Below are 26,680 nucleotides of genomic sequence, written 5' to 3' on the forward strand. Positions count from 1 at the left end.
TCGACCAAAAAACCACAGCTACTTATCCAGATGCTGTAATATCCGTTCTGACTCACCCACAGACAAACTGTAGAAGACCTACACCAGTAGATATATCCTCCAACCAACATTTCAACATCTGGATACACAGCTATGTTTCTGATTTGTCCATCATTCTGGTAGAAAGTGGAAAGTTATTAAGCTTCAGATAAATGTCAGCAGACACATCTGCCGAAGTGATCTCCATAAAACAAATGCAAAGGTAATCTCCATTGAATCTGCTGATGCATGACATATTTGCAGAATAGCTGTGACACCTTTTTCAGTGAGATATCAGGCAAGTCCTGCCACCTTAAGGTGTTAAGAAAAAAAATGGGTGGGGGGTGGGGGCGGGGGGGAGACACTGAATAAGTCTACACACCTGCAAAGGTGAGACTGGCCTTGACAGTGATGTCCCCTGTCTCCTCATTGACGGAGAAGAGCTGTGCGATGCTGGGATCCTCTCCAGAGTGCAGCATGTATCGGACGTAACCATTGGCTCCCAGGTCAGCATCCTCTGCCTTCACCTGGAACAGTCATTTTCATTGGTTCATACCACACAGGTGCCATAGCTGAGTGCTTTGGAGCACTGACTGTCATATCTAAGAGCCCTGAATCTGACTCCCAGAAACCCCCTCCGTGTGTATATGTAAGCAGAAGATAAATACGCACGTTACAGCTCCTGTAATCCATGTCAACGTTCGGTGGGTTATGGAAACAGAAACATATCCAGCATGCACACCCCTGTAAAAGGAATATGGCTGGCTGTGTGGTTCGTCCGTCGGGATCGACGAGGACCATCTAGTCATCCTGGGGGTGGGTGGGTTGGGCTTTGTGGGTGCGCAGATGACTGGCTACAAGCAGGGTGAAAACAGTCAAACATGTAAAAGCCCACTTATCTACATGAGTGAACATGAGCGTTGCAGAGGGAGAAGAAGAAGAAGAATCCCAGAATTGCCATCTGGAAGGTTAAGGGTAGAGTTTCAGGTTCAATTTCAAAGAGGTGTCAAGGCGTGAGGATTGATCCATATTCACTACACCAAATCTGCTTTGAAAAAAACAAAACAAAGAAAAGGAAGCAGATACCCAACCGATGTAAAGACCCACTGTGATGGTCTGGCTTTGACAGCCTTCCAGTTTCTAAATGGTGGAGGTAAGTTCACCTGACCTTCCAGGTCCACATACGTGCAGACCTGCCAGTGACTTAAAAACATACAGATGATATGATAGGCATGTTAGATACCCTGTAATCCTTAATTGTTGAAAGCAATCTGTGGGTTATGGAAACAGGATCATTCTCACAAAGTAGACCTTGTGACACTGAAGCATAGCACAACTTTTGAAGAAAGAAATATCAGACAGAAAAACATTCCAAAACAGTACGGTGGAATTTTGAAAAAAAGGAAAATCTGTGCCCCCCACACCCCATCCCAAAATAGTATTTCGTGAAATATTTGATCTTCTGCTTGCGTATACACACGAAGAGGGTTCAGGCACAAGCAGGTCTGCAAATATGTTGACCTAGGAGATCAGAAAAATCTCCACCCCTTACCCACTAGGCGCTGTTACCGAGATTTGAACCCGGGACCCTCAGATTGAAAGTCTAATGCTTTAACCACTCGGCTATTGTGCCCCTCAAACCAGTGAAATAAAGTATAGGGTATACGATTCCCCCCTCCCCCACCTGGATGACGGTAGTGCCGATGGAAGCATTGAAGTGGATGTTGGCGCGGTACTCCTCCATCAAGAACTGCGGCATGTTGTCATTCTCATCCCTGACTGTCACCGTCACCGTAGCAAAACCCATCTGACCGCCGTTGTCTGTGGCCGCCACCGTCAGCTGGAACTGGTTCTTCTTTTCTTGGTCCAGGATCTGACGGGTGGTGATTTCCCCTGCACATATCGGATGAATTCAGTGAGTTAACTCCCTTGTTGAGTATAAAGGTAAACAAGGCAGGATGTGTTATTACTCTAAAAGCAACATGAAGCAACTGATTTCACTTGTACAGTACAGAGTTCTTCTTTTTCTTCCATTTGATGCACAAGGTCAAAATGTTGACAATTATTCATTATTGGCACTTTAGGGGTTGAGTGCCGGTTTGGAAAAAACAAAAGAAAAATCTTCCTTGTGAATACCTGTGGCTTCTGATTATGCTATAGTGATATGACCAAAAATGAAGGTGGTGACAACAGTACAAGGCAAATGAGAGAGGTGGTTATTTCCTCTGAAATCATGATGAAGTGACTGATTTCCCTTGAAGAGTATGAAGTTATTTCCCTTGTGAAAAAGGCATATGGGGAAGGGTAGTGGATGTGTATGCAACATTTGTAGACAATTTTGTCATAAAAAAGGCAGTTACATTTATTGGTATTATTACAAAGATAAAAAGAAGAAAAAGCATCAAATTTGTGTGTATACTATAATTTGTGTGTATACTATGTGCTGTGTTTCATTTGTCCACCGTCTGTGTCAGCAGTTCTTCTATATATGTTGGTTCTGATAACACTACAGTGATATGACTAACTATGATGGTGGTGACAACAGTACAAATAACAGTAAAGGTAATACCCTTATTACTACCATCACTGGTGGTGGTGTGTGTCCATCGAGATCAATGATGACCATCGTTGTCATCCAGCTGGGGGATGGGGGAAGGGTGGTGGTGGTTGGGGGGGGATGCTCATGAATCTATCTGTGAATGCGCAGATGGCTGAATAGTCCAATCTGCGCATGAAATGTTCCCTGACAGTTGGGGCAGACAAAGACAGGCATACCATTGTCAGGGAGCTTGTTTGCCTGTGACTTTCTGGCCTGCCTCTTCTGAACAGCTGCAGCAGTCCTGTTGGCCTCGCAAAACTTGGCGCCTTTGTGCACAGCAGCGCGCCATTTGTCACGGTCCACTGCAGACTCCTCCCATGAGTCAGGGTTGATATCAAACGCTTTCAGAGAGACTTTCAGAGTATCTCTGAAGCGCTTCTTCTGACCTCCGTGTGATCTCTTCCCTTGTTGCAGCTCACCATAGCAGAGCCTTTTGGGCAGCAGATGGTCTGGCATGCGCGCCACGTGTCCAGCCCAGCGAAGCTGGGATTGCATCAGGATGGTGAAGATGCTGGGAAGGGTGGCTTTTGCAAGCACCTCCGTGTCTGGGGTCCTGTCTTGCCACTTGATGTTCAGTAGCTTCCTGAGGCATGTTGTGTGGAAGTGGTTCAGCTTCTTGGCGTGTCGTTGATACACTGTCCAAGTTTCGCAGGCGTATAGTAGTGTGGGGAGAACTAATGCTCTGTAGACTTTTAGCTTGGTCTCAAGACCAATGCCTCTTCTGTTCCAGACATTTGCATAGAGTCTACCAATGGTTGCGCTTGCTCTTGCAATCCTGACGTTCAGTTCATCGTCGATGGTCGCATTTCGTGACAGTGTGCTGCCAAGGTATGTGAACTGCTCCACCGCACTGTGTCTCTGACCGTTGACTGTGATGTTGGGCTCAACGTGGGGTTTCCCTAGGGCTGGCTGATGGAGAACTTCAGTTTTCCTTGTGCTGATGGTAAGGCTGAAGTTCCTGCTGGCAGTGGCAAGCTTGTCGACGCTGAGTTGCATGTCAGCTTCAGATCCAGCGTTGAGGGCACAATCATCAGCAAACAAAAAGTCTCTGATGATGTCTGTCATGACCTTCGTTTTTGCTTGAAGCCTTCTGAGGTTAAATAGCTTGCCATCTGTTCGGTACTTTAGGCCAATTCCAACATCGCCATCTCTGAAGGCATCAGTAAGCATTGCAGAAAACAGCAAACAAAAAGTCTCTGATGATGTCTGTCATGACCTTCGTTTTTGCTTGAAGCCTTCTGAGGTTAAATAGCTTGCCATCTGTTCGGTACTTTAGGCCAATTCCAACATCGCCATCTCTGAAGGCATCAGTAAGCATTGCAGAAAACATGAGGCTGAGCAGTGTTGGAGCCAGGATGCAGCTTTGCTTGACACCATTTGTGACAGGAAAAGGAGCAGATGTTTCGCCATTGTCCTGGACTCGAGCCTGCATGCCTTCATGGAACTGGCTGACCAAGGAAATAAATTTCCGAGGGCATCCGTACTTGGCCATGATCTTCCACAGTCCCTCACTACTCACGGTGTCGAAGGCCTTAGTGAGGTCGACATAGCTGGAGAACAGATCAGCATTTTGCTCCTGACATTTCTCTTGCAGCTGCCTTGCAGCAAACACCATGTCGGTGGTTCCGCGCTCTTTCCGGAATCCACACTGGCTCTCAGGCAAATGACCTTGGTCAAGGTGTGCTGTGAGGCGGTTTAGTAGGATCCTGGCAAATATCTTGCCTGTGATGGAGAGCAAGGAAATGCCCTGATGGTTATCACAGGCTTGCCAGTTCCCCTTTTGCTTGTACAAGTGAATGACAGATGCATCTTTGAAATCCTTGGGGATCGTCTCTTCTTTCCACATGAGTGAGTACCCTTATTACTACCATCACTACAACTACTAACAACAACAACCATAATAATGACAACAATAGATTCAGACAGAAATCATACATGCATCTGAGGTGAAGACGAGGGTGGGAGGGAGGAGACTGTGATGGTGTGTACAGGTGCATGTTTGTATGTGAGCTTAGGCACAAACACACACACCTATATCTGCACACAAGCATGTCGTGAACCTGCGTGATAGTCTCAACAAATCAGACAAATAACAGACAGACAAGATAAGCAAGACAAACCTGAATCCCACCCCCTCCCACCCACACACAAAAACAGAAGCACAACAACCACCACCCCCACCATCAGCAACAACGTACCAGTATCAGCATCGATGGAGAAGTACATGGCCATGCGCTGACTGGGCAGTGTGTAGGTCAGCATCCCGTAGTTCCCCCGGTCCGCGTCCAGGGCCGAGACGCTGACCACGCTTGTGCCCACGGAGATCATCTCCGACACCTCCGCGTGGTAGCCCTCCTGCTGCTGGGTGAAGCGGGGGACGTGCCGGTTGGTGTTCCGGACCCCGATGGCCACGCGGGAAAAGCTGGTGTAGACCCCATCGCTCACCGACACGTTCAGCACGTATGCGGGGCCGAACTCGGGCTGGCGGTGCTCCGAGACTGTGATGAGCCCCGAACGGGACCGGATGCTGAATGCTTGCTTCTCGTTGCCCCCAATGATCGAGTACAGCAGCTTGCCCTTGTCAGAGGCGTCCACGTCGATGCCCGTCACCTGTACGGGTCAATGGTTTGTTTGTTTGTTGCTGATGTTTTCTTTGAGGTAAGTTTTGTTTGTTCAAACCCTTCTTTTCACATGCACACACACACTTCTTTTCACACACACACACACACACTCAATCCAACTCTCTCCAAAAGCGACTATAAAAGAAATTTTAACAGCAACATAAATTAAACATAAATCCTTCAAAATAAAAGCCTGTATAATCTTTCTTTGTATGTATTGATTTTTTTTTTTTCATTTATGTAAATTTGAGCTTACAGTGCTCTGTCTGTCAAACATACAGATACTAGGGCCATTCCAAACACGCATACACACACAAAAAAACTCTCTCCGTACATGAACCCCATCCACATAAATCACAACCTTCTATCCAAATGCACACATGCATGCACGAATATTCAAACATGCACACACACTGCTCCTTAAATACACAACATACACACACACATACACTGAACACAAACACACAACCACATACGCATACAAACACACCATACACACACACACACACACACACACAAGCACATACACACAAACACACCATACACACACAAGCACACACTCTCTCTCATGCACGCACACACTCACAAACACACCATATATACACACACACCACACACCATACACAAACACAGACACATGCACAAAATACACCCCGCTCCTTACACAACACACACACACATGCATACACACAAACCACACACACACATAAAGACAACAACAACAACAACACACACACACCCATACAACACATCCACACTGTGCACACTCTGACCTTGGTAACCAGCTGACCCCGCTGGGCCTGGTCGGTGATGTAGCAATTGAAGGAGGGCTGCGCGAACCGGGGGGCGTTGTCGTTCAGGTCAAGCACAATGACCTTGACCCTGGCCGTGCTGCTCCTCGCTGGCATGCCGCTGTCGGTGGCCACCGCCAGGAAAGTGAACTCTGCCTGCTCCTCGTGGTCCAGAGATCTGCATGCACACAGCACAGACTTTCCTCCGTGGCATGATTGATGTTGTTTCATGGAATGTCTGCTTTCCACCATAGCATACCATTCATGCTAAGTCAAGTAGTAGAGTGGTAGATTTATAATTTTTCTCCCTGTGAGGTATGCTTCATAGCAAGTCAGTAGCAGAGTGATATTCCCCTTGTAAGGTATGCTTCATAGCAAGTCTGTAGAGTGGTAGATTCATATGTCTCCTCTGTAAGGTATGCTTCATAACAAGTCTGTGGAGTGGTAGATTCAAACCTCTCCTCTGTAAGGTATGCTTCATAACAAGTCTGTGGAGTGGTAGATTCGTACCTCTCCTCTGTAAGGTATGCTTCATAGCAAGTCTGTGGAGTGGTAGATTCGAACCTCTCCTCTGTAAGGTATGCTTCATATCAAGTCTGTGGAGTGGTAGATTCGAACCTCTCCTCTGTAAGGTATGCTTCATAACAAGTCTGTGGAGTGGTAGATTTAAACCTCTCCTCTGTAAGGTATGCTTCATAACAAGTCTGTGGAGTGGTAGATTCAAACCTCTCCTCTGTAAGGTATGCTTCATAGCAAGTCTGTAGTGTGGTAGATTCATAGACTTCCCTCTGTAATGTATGTTACTAAACAAGTCAGTAGAGTGGTAGATTCATATTTTTCTTCCCGTGAGGTATGCCTTAAAGCCAATCAGTGGTAGAGTGGTGGATTCATAGCTTTCCAAAAGGATCAAAAATGAATATGTGCATATGCATGCACACATGCATGCGTGCCCGGGAGGAGGAGGGATGGCAGCGGGGGAGGGAAGAAGGGAGAAGTGGGGGAGGAGTGTGTGTGCAGGCTAATCTCTCTCTCTTTTTTTTTTTTTGTCTCTTCACCACTTTGGGCGTCTGCAGGCAACACTTACTAATGTCATGTGTTGTTAGGAATGAGCCCTTAACAGCCAAAGTGTAAACACTACATGAACACACATCACCACCGTATCTTTAGCTTCAGCTCTCATTTCTAAGGATCGGCATCAAAATGCTCCACCACCACCACTCATCTGTGCAGGGCGATGACCCCTGTCTCAGAGTTGTCTACCTGTCGGAGAGCCAAAGTGTAAACACTATATAAACACATATTACCATCATACATTTACGTTCAGCTCTAGTTTCCAAGGCACCGTATCAAAACTCTCCACCACTGCCACCACTGACCTGTGTAGGGCGATAACCCCTGTCTCGGAGTTGATGACAAAGTGCTGGGGGTCGGTGCTGTCAGGGGAGGTTGGCGCCAGACTGTAGTGGATCAGACTGTTGGCCGCCTCGTCTGCGTCACGTGCTGCCACCTGCAGGATGGACGTCCCCACACGTGCCACCTCCGACACCGTGTGCGTGTAGCGCAGGCTGTCAAACATGGGCGTATTGTCGTTGACGTCCTGACAGACAGACACAGAGAGAGACCTCAGAACTCAGAAATATTTTACTGCAAGGCCACCTGCCTGTTAGCAAAGGAGGTACATACATCTGAGACACACAAAATACCGAGAAAAAAGGGGGAAGGGACCAACATCATGGACACAACATTTCTTAACTGAAAAAGTAGACAAAGATTTTAGTTCATAACAGTTCCTGCAATTACGTTTTTGTTTTTGGAAACAGTTGTGCTATCATGTCATTTCTTCTTCTCTCTTCTTTCAGGAGTAGTATACAAATGTTGCCATAGAGCAAGTAATGAGCCTGTTTCCATTTTGTAAAAGAGAGAGAGAGAGAGAGAGAGAGAGAGAGAGAGAGAGAGAGAGAGCAAAAGTTCATGTGTGGGTTAGTATGGGAATCATGATAACTCATGCAACAAAAAAGAAAAAAAGAGGAGAAGAAAAAAAAAAGAATGAAAATACAACTGTGCTTCTATTCTGGTGGGGTGAAAATGGTTTTTGGTCCAATGGTTACTGATTGTAAGTTGTTGCAATCTGCATCCTCATGTCACTCCCCACCCCCACCACCCATAACCTGAAAAAACAACAACAAAACAAAAAAAAAACGTGCACAATTTTTTTTGTCTGATATTCATAAAAGAATGTTGCTTGATAAATTTGTATGTCAAATATCATAAAAGATTAAAAGATTGTTGTCTGATCAATATCTATGTCCAATATTAATGTCTAAGCAAAACTGGTTCTGTTGAGACTTGGTACATTCATCGAAATTTGCAATGTTGCATTGGACATGTTGACACAGATGAAGGAATGTTCACCCTTATCTTATCTAACTTTAATTGATACAAACATTATGGTTAACCTTGCTATTTTGCTTTTTCCCTCCTGAAATCCTCCATGCTCCAAATGGGGTCAAAGGTTAATCAATCAATGACTTTACTCTCCAAAACAAACAGTGTATGAAATTTGCCTTTGATAAAATCTTGAGAAGTGCTGAATGTTGAAAACGCTGCAACCCCTGTCAAGTGTTTGTAGGAACAACCAGGAAATTTGGTAAGAAAATTTTGAATTTGGTACAAACGGATTCCAAGCCACATCATCAAACATACATTTTATCTAGCTTAATCCACCAGGCACAGACGCTGTTTGACTGAGACGCAACTTGATTCAGCTACATCCTCTCTTGTTCGGGCAAACGATTAAGGTGACTGGTTCACTCAATGCTGTTTCAAAGTAAACACGCACGCGATTAGCTGAGCATCATCATGTGAGACTAAGGTTATTAGTGTCTGCCCTGGCCGCGTGATTAATAGGTCGACAGCATCTGGGTAATGTTACGACAGGAAAGCATGTGGCTATGCTAGGTATTTGAAAGTGAACTTGTCGGAACAATTTTGAAATTGGCGTAACGTCATAACAAACCGCGATCGAGGATAACAAAGTATGGTGAAACTGCAACACAAACAGTTGGCATCTCTGTACCTGTAAGAGAACAGTCAGAGTAACTTGAAAAAGTTGTCTTCCTGCTGGAGAACAAAGGGGTGCATGAAACAATGTTGCCTACCTGTAGGAGAACGGAGAGAGTCATGTCCGAGTAACTGGCAGAGCTGACATCGCTGGCCCTGATGACCAGCTGATAACTCTCCTGGCTCTCTCGGTCCAGCTGCCCAGCCACCAGTATCAGACCTGCACACACACACATAGACTGTAAACTACCTTGTAAAAATGCCCAGTATTTAGTAAGGTGCCCCCCAGCCCCCAACCTATTTTGGCACCAAAAAAACACACCAGTGTATTGGGAAATATACCTTTGTAAACGCATACAACCTACTTTGAAAAAAAAAAAAATCTTGAAATAACAATAATTCAGTTTGCTATTTGTGATCATGCTGTTTTACAAAGCTGTGCAGATTTAGATCCAAATACAGAGACTAGAACGCCTGCATGAGGTGTCACTGAAAGAAAAACCAAGTGCGATCAAGATGTCACTCCATAATGTAGTATTACATTTCAGTATCTAACACTTCGTTTTGAACTGTTTGCAGAAAAACTCTAGATATGTCCCTAGACATTCAGTTAACAATGTCAATAACATTCACCAGTATGCTGCAAAACAAATCTTATGCAGTTGAACTTTAAACTCTTGGCACTGGATCATCCTAAGTGATATCAATAGCTTAACAAAAGACTTCTCATGCATAGATGAAATGCCCAGTCAGTGCTTTATTATGGTGAAATAGTTATGGGATCAGGATCCTGTGAATGGCAAAGGGTGAAACTTGTGCAAAGAAGGGGTGAGTAGGTACTTTACAGTACATTATGGTTTGTTCATAAAAAACTTCTTTCTTTCTCTCTCTCTTTTCAGTTTAGTTCAATTCTACAAGTCTTTCACCGGAACACATAGAGTACAAAAACAACAAACAAACAAAAACAAACCCCAAAAAACCCCAACTAATACAGAGCAGCTATATGCTTAAGAGTTTATAATTTGCTTAAAGTTAAACACAGGCAAAAATGCATTCATGTGACAGCTAGTGAACAATAATACAGATACACACACACACACACACACACACACACACACACATATATGCTATTTGGTTCACACATATCTGCAGCCTCATAAATAGTGATGATTTAAACTTCCACAGAAAACCAGTGCAGATGTCATCAGCACTCACTATTATCATTTTTCATTCATTCACTTACGTATTCATTTTTCTCTTTTGAATTATTCGATGCAATTCATTGATGCATTTGCATATGCAAATGGACTTTTGATATACACATACATAACCATTTCCTCTTCTGAATCATACTGGATGCTGTTCCCCATATGAACTTGTGCATGCAAACAGGCTTTTGATGTGCGTGGCTGTTTTACGAGTGTGCCTGAGAGCAGGATTAATGTTCCTGGGCTAAAATCTGTATACAAACATTCACATTTCCTTTTCTTTTTTTCTTCTTCTTTTTTTCTTTTCTTTTTTAACTGGAACTTCCTCTTCCAGCTAATAAACTGGGTACAGCTTTCCCATACACTTGTCTTAACACAAATGGACAGTTGATACCTGGGACTGTTTGTTTTATATGTGTGTCTTATCAATGTTCCATAGCTTAACTTGTATAAACAGACACTCACTGTTGTCTCCTTTTGGCAACGGCTGTTCATGGTACTGAAGTGGCATATTATAGATAATAAATCAAGACGTCTATCCAACAGATGCGAAAACTATCAACAGTACACAGTCAGGCGTGAGAATACTTAAGAGCTAGAGGGTAAGCAATATATAAAGTCACATTATTATCATCATTATTATTATTATTAGGAGTAGTAGTAGTAGTAGTAGTATCACCATCATTACCATTATTACTGTCATCATCGATCTATCTTTTATTCATGTTCATTTTTCAGATTTCTAATGAACTGGGTGTCCCCATATTGTTAATGCAGCTCACTTTCAGCACAAGCTTCTAAATGTTCAGACCAACAGAGAGAGAGAGAGACAGAGACAGAGACAGACAGAGAGGCAACAGAGGACAGATATACAGGTGGGCAGAGACTGAGAGACTTTACTGGATTGTTAAAAAAATTATTTTCCTTGTACTTATGATGAGAAATTTTACTTTATGAAGTCGCAACAAAATGAGAAGAAAAATATATGTGCACTCTAAGTTTGAGAATATTTTACATTAAAAAAACAAAACAAAACAAATTAAGAGAGAATTATAACACAGATGATTAAGATTGACAGCAAAAGCAGTTTGTTAAATCACTGTTATGCATCTTTAGCACCAAAACAACATAGCTTTTGAAAATAATCTTTTTTTTTCCCTTTCTGAAAAGTACAAAACATTTGTCCAGATCAGTTTGATCACATTCATTTTGTTGTTGTTGTTGATTTACTGATTTGAGGAAAAGCACTTACTGTCATTCTTCTTTTTCCTTTCACTTCACATTCACTCGAAATGCACTTCACAGACTGAGAATAAACCAAAACATTTTCAGAAATGTTCTCAGAGGTTCTACAACACTGGACAGATAAAAACAAGTGAGTAAGTGTGTGTGTGTGTGTGTGTGTGTGTGTGTGTGTGTGTGTGTGTGTGTGTGTGTGTGTGTGTGTTTATCAAGTTCACACTGTGGTGCACTATTCAAATCGAGTTAAGGTCCAAACCCTATGATCAGTCAAGACCAAAATCTACTATTTGATGCCAACAATATCACAGAATCTTGAGAGTTTGGAATCTTGGGACCTGACATTATTTTGGGTATTTTCACTCAGCCCTGCAGCTTCATGGAAGCAAAGCATGTCTGGATTGGGGTGTGTTGCTAACAACACTCTGACTGACACCAAAACTAGGTGTCTGTATCTCCTGGACTGATGTGAGGATGCTTCATGAGGCAGGTTGGGTGAGTGACTGTGTGTATGCCAAAGCTAGGGTGAGCTGTGGACTGATGTGAGGATGCTTCATGAGGCAGGTTGGGTGAGTGACTCACTGACTGTGTGTATGCCAAAGCTAGAATGAGCTGTGGACTGATGTGAGGATGCTTCATGAGGCAGACTGGGTGAGTGACTGTGTGTATGCCAAAGCTAGGATGAGCAGTGGACTGATGTGAGGATGCTTCATGAGGCAGGTTGGGTGAGTGACTGTGTGTATGCCAAAGCTAGGATGAGCAGTGGACTGATGTGAGGATGCTTCATGAGGCAGGTTGGGTGAGTGACTCACTGACTGTGTGTATGCCAAAGCTAGGATGAGCAGTGGACTGATGTGAGGATGCTTCATGAGGCAGGTTGGGTGAGCGACTGTGTGTATGCCAAAGCTAGGATGAGCAGTGGACTGATGTGAGGATGCTTCATGAGGCAGGCTGGGTGAGTGACTGTGTGTATGCCAAAGCTAGGATGAGCAGTGGACTGATGTGAGGATGCTTCATGAGGCAGGTTGGGTGAGTGACTCACTGACTGTGTGTATGCCAAAGCTAGGATGAGCAGTGGACTGATGTGAGGATGCTTCATGAGGCAGGTTGAGTGAGTGACTCACTGACTGTGTGTATGCCAAAGCTAGGATGAGTAGTGGACTGATGTGAGGATGCTTCATGAGGCAGGCTGGGTGAGTGACTCACTGACTGTGTGTATGCCAAAGCTAGGATGAGCACCATGATGAGAGAGTGATGCCAATCGGAAGGGACAGCAGAAAATAGAAAATAAAATGCATGCACACACATATATGGGTTACAAAACCATGGAAGAGTAGAGAATGGGTTCCACACAGGTTATTGGACTAGAACAGGACACAATCAAGCTTAAAACAATCATACAAATCTGAAAAAAAGTAACAGTTGAACATGCACATTCCATTACCATTATTATTATTATCATCATTATTGTTATCATTATTATCAATGTTCTATCAGTGAATAACATATAACTTGTCTTCCCTAAATAGATTTACACACCTACACACTAACATATACACACAACAAAATCACTTTCTGGAGAACATGAAATTCACAAATATTTCATACATTGAATTAAAAAAAAAAAAGATGTTATAGTCTGGTCTTATCATAAAACACACACACACACACACACACACACAGAGAGAAGCACAAACAAATACACACCTACTTATTAACCCATGACCACATAAGATTAGGAGAACATAGCATGCAGTCAACGAGTCACAAGGATGCTAATCTACAAAGAATGACCCCCATACTGAGTTTTTTTCAAATATCTGTCACTGCATCCATCACCTTAACCAATACACTGAAAAGTTAGCTGTTAAAACAATGGGAATGACTGAATGATGAAAACACACCCCCTCCTTGCCTCTTTTGTTAAGCCCCTACCCTTTCCCTCTCACCCCTGGACTATGTATAACACACTTCAGGCCAACAGGGTAGCAGTAAAATACATGTACCAGGGTCTGCTACTGTTTCCAACAACCAGGCGCTATGTATAACACACTTCAGGCTGACAGCACACCAGCAGCAAAATACATGTACCAGGGCCTGCTATTCTTTCTAGCAACCACCAACTATGTACTGACACACTTCAGGCGGATAGGGGAGCTGCAAAATACATGTACAAGGGCCTGCTATAGTTTCCTGCAACCAGGGTCTATGTATTAACATGTTTTTGGAGAGAGGTAGCAGCAAAATACATGCACCAGGGCCTGCTATAGTTTCGTGCAACCAGGAACTATATATTGACACACTTCGGGCTGACAGCGCAGCAGCAAAATACATGTACCAGGGCCTGGCAAAATGCATGTTCCAGGGCATGCCACTGATTCCAACTGACATTTAAATCTGTATACTGGTCACCACCTGGTTTGCTCACACTGTGAAGTGCAGAAGGGCAATATGCACTGTGCAAAACAATGCATTGTGTTCTTACTTATAAAGCCTGTCCTCTACAAACCTTATATTAGATAGGTCTAAGAAGTGAGTGGCATGATAAAGTAAGACATTAAATAACAACAACAACAACAAATAACACTTGTACACCTTATTGATATTGTGTGTGAGAGAGACAGACAGACAGAAAGAGAGAGCAGAGAACAGACAGAACATGACAAAGGCTGAGGAATGAGCTGGACTAACAGACCTACACTTGAGTGCTTACACTGACAACCACACACACACATGCACATGTCCACACACACACACACACACACTTCAGTTAAATCAAAGTAAAATTACAGCTATTGGTGCTTGGTGGGCCAGTGGACAGATTTTGTTTTTGTTATCTTTTCAGGATTCACACATTGGCGCCACACCTTTTTTGTTTTTGCTTTGCAAAAGCCCTAGCAAAAGAGAAAGAACTCAATTCTTCTTTTACAGCAATTTTTTTTTTTTTTGCAACAATATAGCAGAAAAATGTGAGGCGATACGGCACACAACACAGCAATGAATATATTGTCAGGCTTTGGCAGAGTGGGCACAGTAATGCAAGAAATGAAAACAGAAAACTGAATTATATCAGTATATTATCGTTTCCATTAATGCATGGATATATATCATTTTCATTAACTTGAAAGTATCAACAAAACAATGACAGGAAAAAAAAAAAGAACATGTCACAGCTTACACACACACAAAAACTATTTCCAATTATATGAAAGTACCAATGACGATAAGAAAGAAGATGCGACAAATATACTGATGTAATAAAGAAGATCAAGATTCATGTTCAAGAAAAAAAAACCCCAAAAAACATGACACCATATATAAAATCAAGAAGAGACACATTCTCTCTCTCATACACACATCCACAGACATGTATGAACATGCATAGACACGCACTCTCATACACAAAAGGACTTCAGGTGCAACAGAAACTGAACCATCTTTAGAAAGTGAACAATTCATTTCAACATCAGATCACTCAAAAGAGAACAAGGGTGTACAGTAAGTTGTCTACCCATTCACATCCACTAATATAATTTACACATCGGGAGGAAATCACAACACATTAAATTTTACCAGCAGACCAAATAAGTTAGCTTTTCATACACTGGGTTAGTCACAAATAAAAGATCAACTAAAGGAGAAAAATAAAAGTTTAAACCCAAGAATTATGAAGAAAAAATATACATGTGACGCATTACAGACACCAAAAGGACAAGGCAACAACAGCAAAACGGCGCTTCTCTGCGGGGTGGAGAGAGAAAAAAAAAAAAACCAAAAAAGAAAAGTACTCACATGGCCCTAACTCTTGCATATCTGAGACCACAGCAACAAACAGCCAGGAACAGACACAGTATTAGTTGTGAAACACCAATGGAAGACTGCATCTGCATTCTGAGAGAAAAGAACGAAAAAAAGAGTTCCTAATCTAGAGCCCCCCCCCCTCCTCCCTCCCCACCTTCCCCCTGAAAAACTCTCTAATAGTAACTACTCATGTTTATGATGAAGAAAGTAAAGTGCTAGCATCAGAGTGTTAGAGTTTTAATCGATAATATGTTAAATATTATTTCATACTGAAATTTATGATTCTAGAAGCATAAAAAAAAGAAAAAAAAGGAGTGGAATTGATACAACATGTACATGGTCATGACTATTGTAAGAGATTAGCACGAACAGAATACAGCAAAAATTATATCATTAATAAACAAAGAAAAAAAAAGAAAGACAAAGTAAAAAAATAAATAAATAAGAGAGAGAGAGAGAGAAATAATGAATGCAAGAAAGAAAGAGCGAATTTCTAGCTCTGTATGATGCTCCTGTTAGACTGAAGATAATTTCTTTTTATTACAATTATACAATTCTACCCACAACATCAATATTTGAGATTCTGGAAATAAAACAAAAATAAAAAGTAAAAATAAAAATGTCTCATCCCAGATATTTGATGGAAAAAGAAGTATTAAACTAAAAAAATAAAATAAAAACCTTGACAACTGGAAACGAAACCTAAAATATTATCAAGACAATGTCCCTTTCAGCAGGGATTAACTGACTGCTGTTTGAGAGTGACGACAGACTACTGTCTGTAATCAATAAGAGTAAAAAAAATTGCGGGTTGTTATCAAGAGTCAAGAACTGCTGCCCTAAAGACAGGATTCAAAGTCCGGTGATTCCACAGACACTCTACACAAAGTGCGGATCATGTCACCACATGACGACACACTCGGCACCCCACAACTGACCAAGCTGCACACCGCAACATTCACTGATGGATGTGGTGCACAACCTGCAACTAGTTCACTCAAGAATAGATCAAGGGAGGTGAAAGGAAGGGCGAGGCGGGGAAGAAGAAAGAGGGGGCTGGGGGTGAGGTGTGGGAGGGATGTTTGAGGGGGGCATGGGGCGGTGGTGAGAAGAAACAAAGAAAGGTTTTTTTGGGGTTGGTTTGGGTTGGTTTGTTTTTCATCAAGTGCACATGTCTGTGAATCTTCCTCCTCAGTGTCAACATGTTTGTATCAGGAACAGGAGGAGGGAAAACAACAAACAATTTGCTTTCATCAGATGTCTGTCAATATTGTGTCTCATTTCAAAAAAAGAATTTTGAATGATGTGGAAAAAAAAAAGAAAGGAAAAAAAGAAAGAAAAACCAACCTCCAAACAACCCTAATAAGCACACTCTTTTTTTTTTCCTTTCTAAAAAGCACAGAAAGCTTCAATACTGAACAGTTCACTTTGAACAGTTATATCAACTTTAACTGATGACATTATCATTAATTAGAATAACAAATCAAGACAGTTAGCATCATGTTTCCCTGTGATCATTTTCTTCATTGATGACTGCAGTTCAGTTTCATTCACTGTGATCAATCCTTATCAGTCGTTATCATTATCCGTCATTCCGGTCAGCAAACGATTCAAATAAAAACAAGTTAACAGAATTAAAAACTCACATGCAAATCTGTGCAGCACTTCACGTTTGTGTTCAGCAACACCGAGATGTTAACATCATCACACACACACAAAAAAAAAACCCAATAAAAAACCCTCTTCAAAACATTGCAAACTCTAAAAGTCACCGAGACATATCTTTGTGTAAAAAATGTTAACATTACCACCACAAGCTCTTTAAAAAAACAACAACCCCAAAACACACCACCACTCTGTGTGAGTCATCATGATGAAATCCTTGTGAGCCGCAGTATAGCAAAGCATGACTAAACGTAACTTCCACAGCCGCCCACACACCCTCCCCCCCATCCTCCACACACACAGACATACATACCTGTGTTAAAGTCAACAGCAAAGTCACCGTAGCGATCACCATCCACGATGGAATAGATGAGTTTCTGGCCCTGGGGGCTGACGGCCTGAACGCTCTGCACAGCTGAGTGGACCGGGGTGTTCTCAGGGATTTGAACCTCCATGTGCTGCGACTCAAACACGGGGCTGGAACTGTCCACCACGTGGATGGGCACTTCGACAGTGGTGGAGAGTGGAGGGGTACCTGAAATAGACAATCCACCCCCTACTGTGATAAAAGCTCATGGTAATCATATGATATGATGTTAAAGAATTAGTATTTGTGTGCATCCCTTCCTGCATGTGTGTGTGTGTGTCACTGTGACTGAAGCCTGACTGAACGACAGAGTAAATGAATGACAATCACCTAAAGCCAGCTGTCAGTCAGTTCTAATAATAATAATAATCATAATAATAAATGCAGACTTATATAGTGCAGTACCCCCATCTCAGACGAGGCTCACTGTGCTTTACAATAAAATATAAAAATTTAAGACGAACTGACGTAAAATGTATACTAAGTCAACATAGTCTCATATGACACTGGCTAAAATATACATATATTTGTATAGATTTGTATACTTGTATTTCTTTTTATCACAACAGATTTCTCTGTATCAAATTCGGGCTGCTCTCCCCAGGCAGAATGCGTCGCTACACTATAGCGCCACCCATTTTTTGGTATTTTTTCCCGCGTGCAGTTTTATTTGTTTTTCATATCAAAGAATTCTGTAGAATTTTGCCAGGAACAACCCTTTTGTTGCCGTGGGTTCTTTTATGTGCGCTAAGTGCATGCTGCACACGAGGCCTCGGTTTATCATCTCATCCTAATGACTAGTGTCCAGACCACCACTCAAGGTCTAGTGGAGGGGGAGAAAATATCGGCGGCTGAGCCGTGATTCAAACCAGCGCATTCAAATTCTCTCGCTTCCTAGGCGGACGCGTTACCTCTAGGCCATCACTCCACATCACTTCAGCACTTAAGACTAAGTGACATAAAAATATGTAAATCAACACGGGCACCATCAAAGTCTCAACAACAACAAAAATAAAACGAAAATAAAAATAAGGCAGCCTGCTGCGCAAACGACTCATGTTTGTAGGTAAAGCGGTTAGAACTTCGTCTCTGACTGAAGACAGGTGCTACACAAAGGTAATCAACACAAACACTTCTTCCCCCCAAACCCCCACCTTGATCCACAGCCTCCACTGTCAGAAGGAAGTTGGTGTTGCGGTCGTCCTCCGACAGGTCCTTGACGACGATGTCGCCGTTGTACTGGTTGATGGCGAAGGTGTCCTTGCCGTTGTCCGTCAGGTGTGATGGCAGGAAGTAGCGGATGTTGCCGTTCTCTCCCAGGTCCGCGTCCGTGGCCGTCACCTGGTCACCCGGTCGTGTGCGACAATCCACAGACATGACCATCAAACCTTAACCTACATACTAAAACCCTGACTGTAAACCATTATATGCTTGCTAAAGTTTGACTCGCATCCTAAAGTTTGACTTGCATCCTACACTTTGAATCCCTTGCCCTGAACTTTTGAACTTCATGCTTAACTTGGACTCACATCCTAAACTTAAGACTTATGCGTCCTCAACTTTGAATTTCATGTTAAACTTTGACTTACAAAACTTTGACTTACATACTAACCTTTGACATATACAATAACCTTGGACAAACTTTTTTCTTATACATTAGCTTTGGACAAGGTTTGTTTTTTTTATATTATATATATACTTTATATATTATCTTATTGACATTCTGATTTTTATCTTTTTGATAACATTTAAAAAAAAAACCCCAAAAAATGCAGAGAAATATGAGCAGGTACAGTGAAAATCCTCAGATTTGTCCATTAAACTTTGACTTACATGCAAGATTTACATGACTAGCTAGCTCTGAATAATAATCATACTGAAAAACAACAATGGATTAGGTGTTATTCGGGTATATGTCAGCAACTTCACTTCTGCTCCAGTATTACACAGAAAGTGTTTTTTTTATATTATATATATACTTTATATATTATCTTATTGACATTCTGATTTTTATCTTTTTGATAACATTTAAAAAAAAAAAAAAAATGCTGAGAAATATGAGCAGGTACAGTGAGAATCCTCGGATTTGTCCATTAAACTTTGATTACATGCAAGCTTTGAAAAAGCTTTTTTTCATTAAAAAAACCAAAAAAAAAACAACTTTATATTTATCAACACTCTGATTAATTATATTTGTTGATATAAGTTTGATTTACATGACTGAAAGCTAGCTCTGAATAATAATCATACTGAAAAACAACAATGGATTAGGTGTTATTCGGGTATATGTCAGCAACTTCACTTCTGCTCCAGTATTACACAGAAAGTGTTTAAATGAAATTAAACAATCATGCACTACGCTGATTTATCATTTTCATTTTTTTTTTTTTTTTTTTAAGCTAATTCTGTCACATCAACGTTCTCTGAATAATACACACACACACACACACACACACACACACTTTGTAACATCAGTCTTCTGTCCTCACCCTTTTGACGGTTTCTCCGTACTCTGCATCGGTGGGCACGACCGTCCTGAAGGGCTGTTTGACAAACATGGGGGCGTTGTCGTTCACATCCTCCACCCTCACCAACACCACTGCGTGGGCCGTCCGAGGCTCCGGGTTCGAGTCTGTCACCTGTCAGCAATTGTTGTGGGAGGAAACTGTTTTAACAGTGGGTTTGAACATTTTGTTTCGGCTTTTGCAGCAACAACACCCAAATACAAGTACATAGCTGTGGATTTGAACATTTATCACTGCAATATGCACCGACACACAAATGCCAACACATCACTGCATGGGTTGTGTCATGGCGTTTGTTTGAATCCATGATGTGTCATGTATGATGTGTATGTTTTCATACATCAAAGTGTCTGCAAGTGTGTACACACACACACACACACACACAGAGAATAAAAGACTGTTAGTTATAGACTGGACATTTGTCATCTTAAATCACTGTGGTATCACATGTGTGTGTGAGTGAGAGTAAATTATCATACACTGAAGTAGTTGTTTTCCCCATTCCATTAATGTATCATTCTCTTCCCTGCTTCTTGAATGAATAAAAATTCCTTGTGAATGACGAATATCCTTAAAAATGCAGTAAGCACAAGACTTTACACAACTAATCCATACAACCACTGTATATTTCTACACAAACAAGGTTTCACACAACCATCCTGAAGAACAACTGTAAACACAAGGAACCTGAAGAACAACTGTAAGTTCTCTATGCATAACCTTTCACACAATGAACCTGGACAACCACTGTATAGTTCTATATACACAAAACCTTACACAGCCAACCTGATGAACCACTGTGTAGTTCCATACATGAAGCTGAATAACCACTGTACAGTTCTATACACAGAACACTTCCCAGTCCTAACCTCATCAACCACTGTGTAAACTATGTGAAATGGAATAAACAACCATAGTTTACGTACATAATACTTCACACAGCTAAATCATGCAGCCGACCTGAACGACCACTGTAACAGTTCAATACACACAACACTTCACCCAACTAACCTGAACAAGTATAGTTCTTCCACTTCACACAACTAACCTGAACGACCACTGTAACAGATCTACATACACAACACTTCACCCAACTAACCTGAACGACCACTGTAACAGATCTACATACACAACACTTCACCCAACTAACCTGAACGACCACTGTAACAGATCTACATACACAACACTTCACCCAACTAACCTGAACGACCACTGTAACAGATCTACATACACAACACTTCACACAACTAACCTGAACGACCACTGTAACAGATCTACATACACAACACTTCACCCAACTAACCTGAACGACCACTGTAACAGATCTACATACACAACACTTCACACAACTAACCTGAACGACCACTGTAACAGATCTACATACACAACACTTCACCCAACTAACCTGAACGACCACTGTAACAGATCTACATACACAACACTTCACCCAACTAACCTGAACGACCACTGTAACAGATCTACATACACAACACTTCACCCAACTAACCTGAACGACCACTGTAACAGATCTACATACACAACACTTCACACAACTAACCTGAACGACCACTGTAACAGATCTACATACACAACACTTCACCCAACTAACCTGAACGACCACTGTAACAGATCTACATACACAACACTTCACCCAACTAACCTGAACGACCACTGTAACAGATCTACATACACAACACTTCACCCAACTAACCTGAACGACCACTGTAACAGATCTACATACACAACACTTCACCCAACTAACCTGAACGACCACTGTAACAGATCTACATACACAACACTTCACACAACTAACCTGAACGACCACTGTAACAGATCTACATACACAACACTTCACCCAACTAACCTGAACGACCACTGTAACAGATCTACAAACACAACACTTCACCCAACTAACCTGAACGACCACTGTAACAGATCTACAAACACAACACTTCACCCAACTAACCTGAACGACCACTGTAACAGATCTACAAACACAACACTTCACACAACTAACCTGAACGACCACTGTAACAGATCTACATACACAACACTTCACACAACTAACCTGAACGACCACTGTAACCGATCTACATACACAACACTTCACACAACTAACCTGAACGACCACTGTAACAGTTCTACAAACACAACACTTCACCCAACTAACCTGAACGACCAAGGTATAGTTCTCCTTTTCCTCCCGATCGAAGGCCAGGCCTTTGGTCTGCACCACTCCCGAAGTCGAGCCCACGGTGAAGAGATCGTGGTTGTTGAGCAGAGAGAAGGTGAAGTGCTGAAGCAAGCCGGGTGCGATGGGCTGCACCACCGCAAGGTTCTGCACCCTCTTGTCGTTCTCCGTCACGCTGGCAGAGTAGCGGTCCTTGGTGAAGTGCAGTCCGCTGTCGACAGACTGCTCGACGGTGATGACGACGCTGACAACCGTGTCGAAGTGACCATCGCTGGCTTGGACTTTCAGATCATACCTGGAAAAGAAAATGTGTTTTTGTTTTGAGTATGAAAAAATGTAGCGTGTGGTTAATGATTATAACACTGGTGAACTCTTGTTTGTTGTTTAAGTGTTCAGGGTCCATGGCGTGTAAGCAATCTTAGCAGCTTTAAGTTTGCTTGGCATTCAGAATTTTCTCTCAAGTATATGGAATTAGCGCAGACTTAAGAAATTTCTTAACGCTTTGCAGATCTTGTGCTGATAACATGCCTTAATTAATCAATCAATCCAGCCCTGGTGTGTTCTTGTGTTGTGTGATGTGGTTTGGTGCAGTACAGTACAGTATGGATTAGTTTGGTGTGGTATGGTATGGCATGGCATGGCATGATTTGGTATGACAGTGTACAGTATGGGTTGGTATGCTAATGTATGGAATAATAGGGTACACAGTACAGTTGGGTGTGATCTAGTGTGCAATATCATACAGTGTATTAGTATGGTCTTCATGGTGTGATGTGTGTCTACATCTGGTACACATTGACATGGTACAGAATGCCAACTGGACACTAACACAGACCGATTTCCAAAGCTAGCAAGAAAGAACTTTTTTCCTTCTTACATCGATTTCATAAGCTAACAAGAATGAACTTTTTTCCTTCTTAAACCGATTTCATAAGCTAATAAGAATGAACCCCCCCCCCCCCCGCCTTTTTTTACACTGATTTCCAAATTACCAAAGCTAGCAAGAAATAACTTTTTTCCTTCTTACGCTGATTTCATAAGCAAACAAGAAAGAACTTTTTTCTTTCTTATACTGATTTCAAAAGCTAGCAAAAAAAAAAAAAAAAAAAAAAAAAAAAAAAAAAAAATGAAGAAAGAACTTTTTTCCTTCTTACACTGATTTCCAAGGCTAGAAAAAAAAAAAGGAGAACTGTTTTCCTTCTTACACTGATTTCCAAAAGCTAGCAAAAAACCAACCAAACTTTTTCCTTCTGACACTGATTTCCAGAGCTAGCAAAATAAAAGAAAGAACATTTTTCCTTCTTACACCGACTTCCAAAGCTAGCAAAAAAAAAAAAGAGAACTTTTTCCCTTCTTCCTCTCACCTCTCCTGCATATCCTTGGTCTGCTCCACATGCAGCACACCGCTCTGGGGGTTGATGGCGAACATGTTGCCCTCGTTGCCCCCGACGATACTGTAGGTCAAGGCCTTGGTGCTGACCGTGTCGGGATCCGTCGCCTCAACCTTCAGGACAGTCACATCGTGGTACGTGGGCAGCACGACCCTGGCCGTGTAGGAGGGCTGTGAGAAGCGTGGCGGGTTGTCGTTGACATCCATGACGGACACCACCACCTTGGCGGGGGCCTGTGCGGAGAGGCGAGGGCTGCCTCTGTCGTGCACCTGCACCGTGAAGTTGTACTGCGCCTGCTTCTCGTGGTCCAGGACTGCCGAGCTCTGCACGGCGCCCGTGTTGACGTCTACCATGAAGAACTTCCTGGCCTCCGCCTCCAGGATCTCATAGTCCAGCAGTGCGTTGTTCCCAGAGTCGGCGTCCAGCGCCTGAATCACCAGGGGCAGGCCATCCGGGCTCAGCACCATGGATCCCGCCTCCGCTGCCTCGCTGATGTTGCCGTAGAAACGAAGGGCGGTGAACTGCGGGTGGTTGTCGTTCTCGTCGCTGACGTGGACCATGACGCGAGCGACGGCAGTGGCGCCGACGATGTTGGAGGCCAGCACGGTGAGGTTGAAGAACTGGTGCTGCTCGTAGTCGATGGCCTGTGTGGTGGATAGTACCCCGGAGTTGGGGTTGAGGAAGAAGGAGTCGTCTGTGTTGCCCTCCATCAGGGTGTACACCACCGTGGACTGGCAGTCGGCCCTCACCGCGTCCAGCACCGTGCCTGCTGGCAGGTTTTCCTGTGGAGAGGCAACAAAGATGTGGGGTGGGTGTCAGATGCTGTTTGGCTTTAACACAGAGCTATTATATTCACAAAGGTACTGTTATATACATGATATATATACATATTATCATTGCAGTCATTCAAACCATTTCCAGGTCACTGTGAACATCCAAACCTACTAAGAATGGGAACTAAACACTCAGTCCACACTATATTCTGAAAATAAAATCACTAGATGTTCAATTTTACTGAAGTTTTAAAACATATGCCTACTGCGTGAACAAATGTTTACTGCGTGATCTATACCTGTACAATAACAACTGTAACTACTGTCTTGGATGAGACGATAAACTGAAGTGCAGTATATACTTCGCTCTTGTAAATGAAACCAAGGCAACAAAAGGACTGTCTCTGTGACAAATTCTGTAGAAAAACCCAATTAGCTAAAAAAAAAAAAAAAAAAAAAAACAAAACAAATACACTTGCTGACAGAAAGAAGAAAAAAGGGAGGTGAATCTGCACTGTAGAAACAGCACTCTCCCTTGAGGACAGCAGTCTGAACTTCACACAGAGAAAATATGTTGTGACAAAGAGTAATACAATACAATACAATACAATACTATACAACAGAACAGAATACAATGACAATAACAATGATAATATATTGCACTAAAATGGCGCAAACTCCCCATATAATGGGCTCTAAGCGCCTCACATGAAATAATACATAATTACGATAGTGCATTATACCACACAAGAGCACACGAGGACACAGAAGTAGAAAAACAAAATCTATATACACCACCAACACCATACTACAAACTGCAGATGTGAATAATCGCAGGAAAAAGGCACAAATACACAAACACAAAAACACACACACTCACACACAGCAAACACCGACCCAAAAGCACACACGCCACAGGAATACACCAATGGGGGGGGGGGGGGGGGGCACAGGGAGAGTGCAGAGGGTTAGAGGAGACACACAAGGGACGACTATGCTTTATCACATCGAAAGGCCATGTTGAACAGACGGATTTTAAGTTTTCCTTTGAAAGACTACAGAGTCGATGAGTGCTGGAGTTCCAGAGGAAGAGAATTCCAGACAGAAGGTGCTTGATACTGAACAGCTATTTGACTTAATGCCTTTAAAGAGACAATACAGTACAATACAACCCTCACTCACCTTCAGCTCAGTCACCATTTCCGGGCTGAGGAACTTGGGCGGGGCGTTGTTGGAGACGGTGACGGTGATGACCACGGCGGCTGTGCTGCTCTGGGGGGGCTGGCCGTGGTCCGTCGCCATGACCACCAGGTGGAACACAGGCTGCACCGAGCGGTCCAGCTGCTTAGCCACAGAGATGATGCCCTCCGCCTCGTCCATGCTGAAGGTGCTGTCTGCGTTGCCTGCGCAGGTTAAAGAAAGACCATATTGTTCTGTCTTTAAAAAATATATATATTTTTTTTTACCTCTTCTGTTTATCATCATCAAATCCCTGCAATAAGCTATTTTGGGGTTCTGTCTTTTAAAAATTTTTTTTATATTTTTTACCTCATTTGTTTATTATCATCAAGTCCCTGTACTAAGCCCTTTTGGGGTTCTGTCTTTAAAATTTTTTTTTACCTCTTTTGTCTGTTATCGTCGAGTGCCTGTACTAAGCTCTTTTAACTCACTCCATGCCAAGAGTTTTTGCCCTTGCCAATCCCTGAAAACCCAGGGTTTGTATAGGATGGGGAAAAAATTGTAAAAAAAAACAAATAAACACCCAGACAATTGATATTTAGTATATGTATGCAAGGAATGTTGTTCCATATGTGTGCAAAAAATCAAAGTATTTACTCACCGTCTTGATGTTGATCGCGGTATCCATATTTAGTGTATTTTTCAGCATTTTTGCACCCATCAGAAAGGTACACCAACATGTTCCACATCACATTCTAACACTATTTGAGGAACTGAAGACCTAGTGCATGCAATGAAGTATGAACAGGTGGTGAAGAAAGTTGAAATTCACTCATACAAGAAAAAATATTGTCTCTACATAATGAAAATCAAAGAACAAAGAAAAAAACTCAACCGGCTGGGTGTTGACTGGCCAGTCAGCTGACAAACCTGGTATGCCAGTGAAGGGATGTGCAAGAGGGAAAAAGGAAAAATTGTCAGTCCAATCACTGGTGAAAACACTTGCAAAATCGTCCATTTCCTCAGTGGTTTCGTCGTCTGTGTCTGTCTCATCTGTTGGCACATGTTCCTCACTTTCCTCTCCATTGTAAACACTCTCTTCAGTAGCCGAATCTGTTTCTAGTTCATCGGGATCTGGTTCAAATTAACTGTCCGAAGAATCAACATTATCTCCTTCGACATCAGAGCCTTCAGTTTGGATCATTTCCAAAGCATCTTCGACGCTGAGTAACATTTCACCTCTCCGACCGTG

At 42.4% G+C, this 26,680-nt stretch overlaps 1 protein-coding gene across 6 annotated transcripts in view; it reads right to left on the reverse strand.

Moving 5' to 3' along the window:
- The window catches only part of LOC143283979 (protocadherin Fat 1-like), a 270,559-nt gene that overhangs the window by 48,144 nt on the left and 195,735 nt on the right, over nt 1–26,680 (reverse strand). For 3 of the 6 annotated variants that reach the window (XM_076590465.1, XM_076590467.1, XM_076590464.1), the window contains exons 11-23: nt 25,432–25,652; nt 23,450–24,258; nt 22,065–22,380; nt 19,859–20,008; nt 18,524–18,710; nt 17,316–17,537; nt 15,329–15,349; nt 9,188–9,309; nt 7,406–7,626; nt 6,012–6,207; nt 4,816–5,227; nt 1,703–1,911; nt 401–545 (exon numbers count right to left, since the gene is read on the reverse strand). In XM_076590465.1, the coding sequence (XP_076446580.1) occupies nt 401–545; nt 1,703–1,911; nt 4,816–5,227; nt 6,012–6,207; nt 7,406–7,626; nt 9,188–9,309; nt 15,329–15,349; nt 17,316–17,537; nt 18,524–18,710; nt 19,859–20,008; nt 22,065–22,380; nt 23,450–24,258; nt 25,432–25,652 (3,231 nt within the window). The remainder of the gene's footprint in view (nt 1–400; nt 546–1,702; nt 1,912–4,815; nt 5,228–6,011; nt 6,208–7,405; nt 7,627–9,187; nt 9,310–15,328; nt 15,350–17,315; nt 17,538–18,523; nt 18,711–19,858; nt 20,009–22,064; nt 22,381–23,449; nt 24,259–25,431; nt 25,653–26,680) is intronic. The other 3 variants (XM_076590469.1, XM_076590468.1, XM_076590466.1) reach the window with 1 other exon arrangement.

This window comes from Babylonia areolata, chromosome 7 (genome assembly GCF_041734735.1).
Source record: "Babylonia areolata isolate BAREFJ2019XMU chromosome 7, ASM4173473v1, whole genome shotgun sequence".
NCBI lineage: Eukaryota > Metazoa > Mollusca > Gastropoda > Neogastropoda > Buccinidae > Babylonia > Babylonia areolata.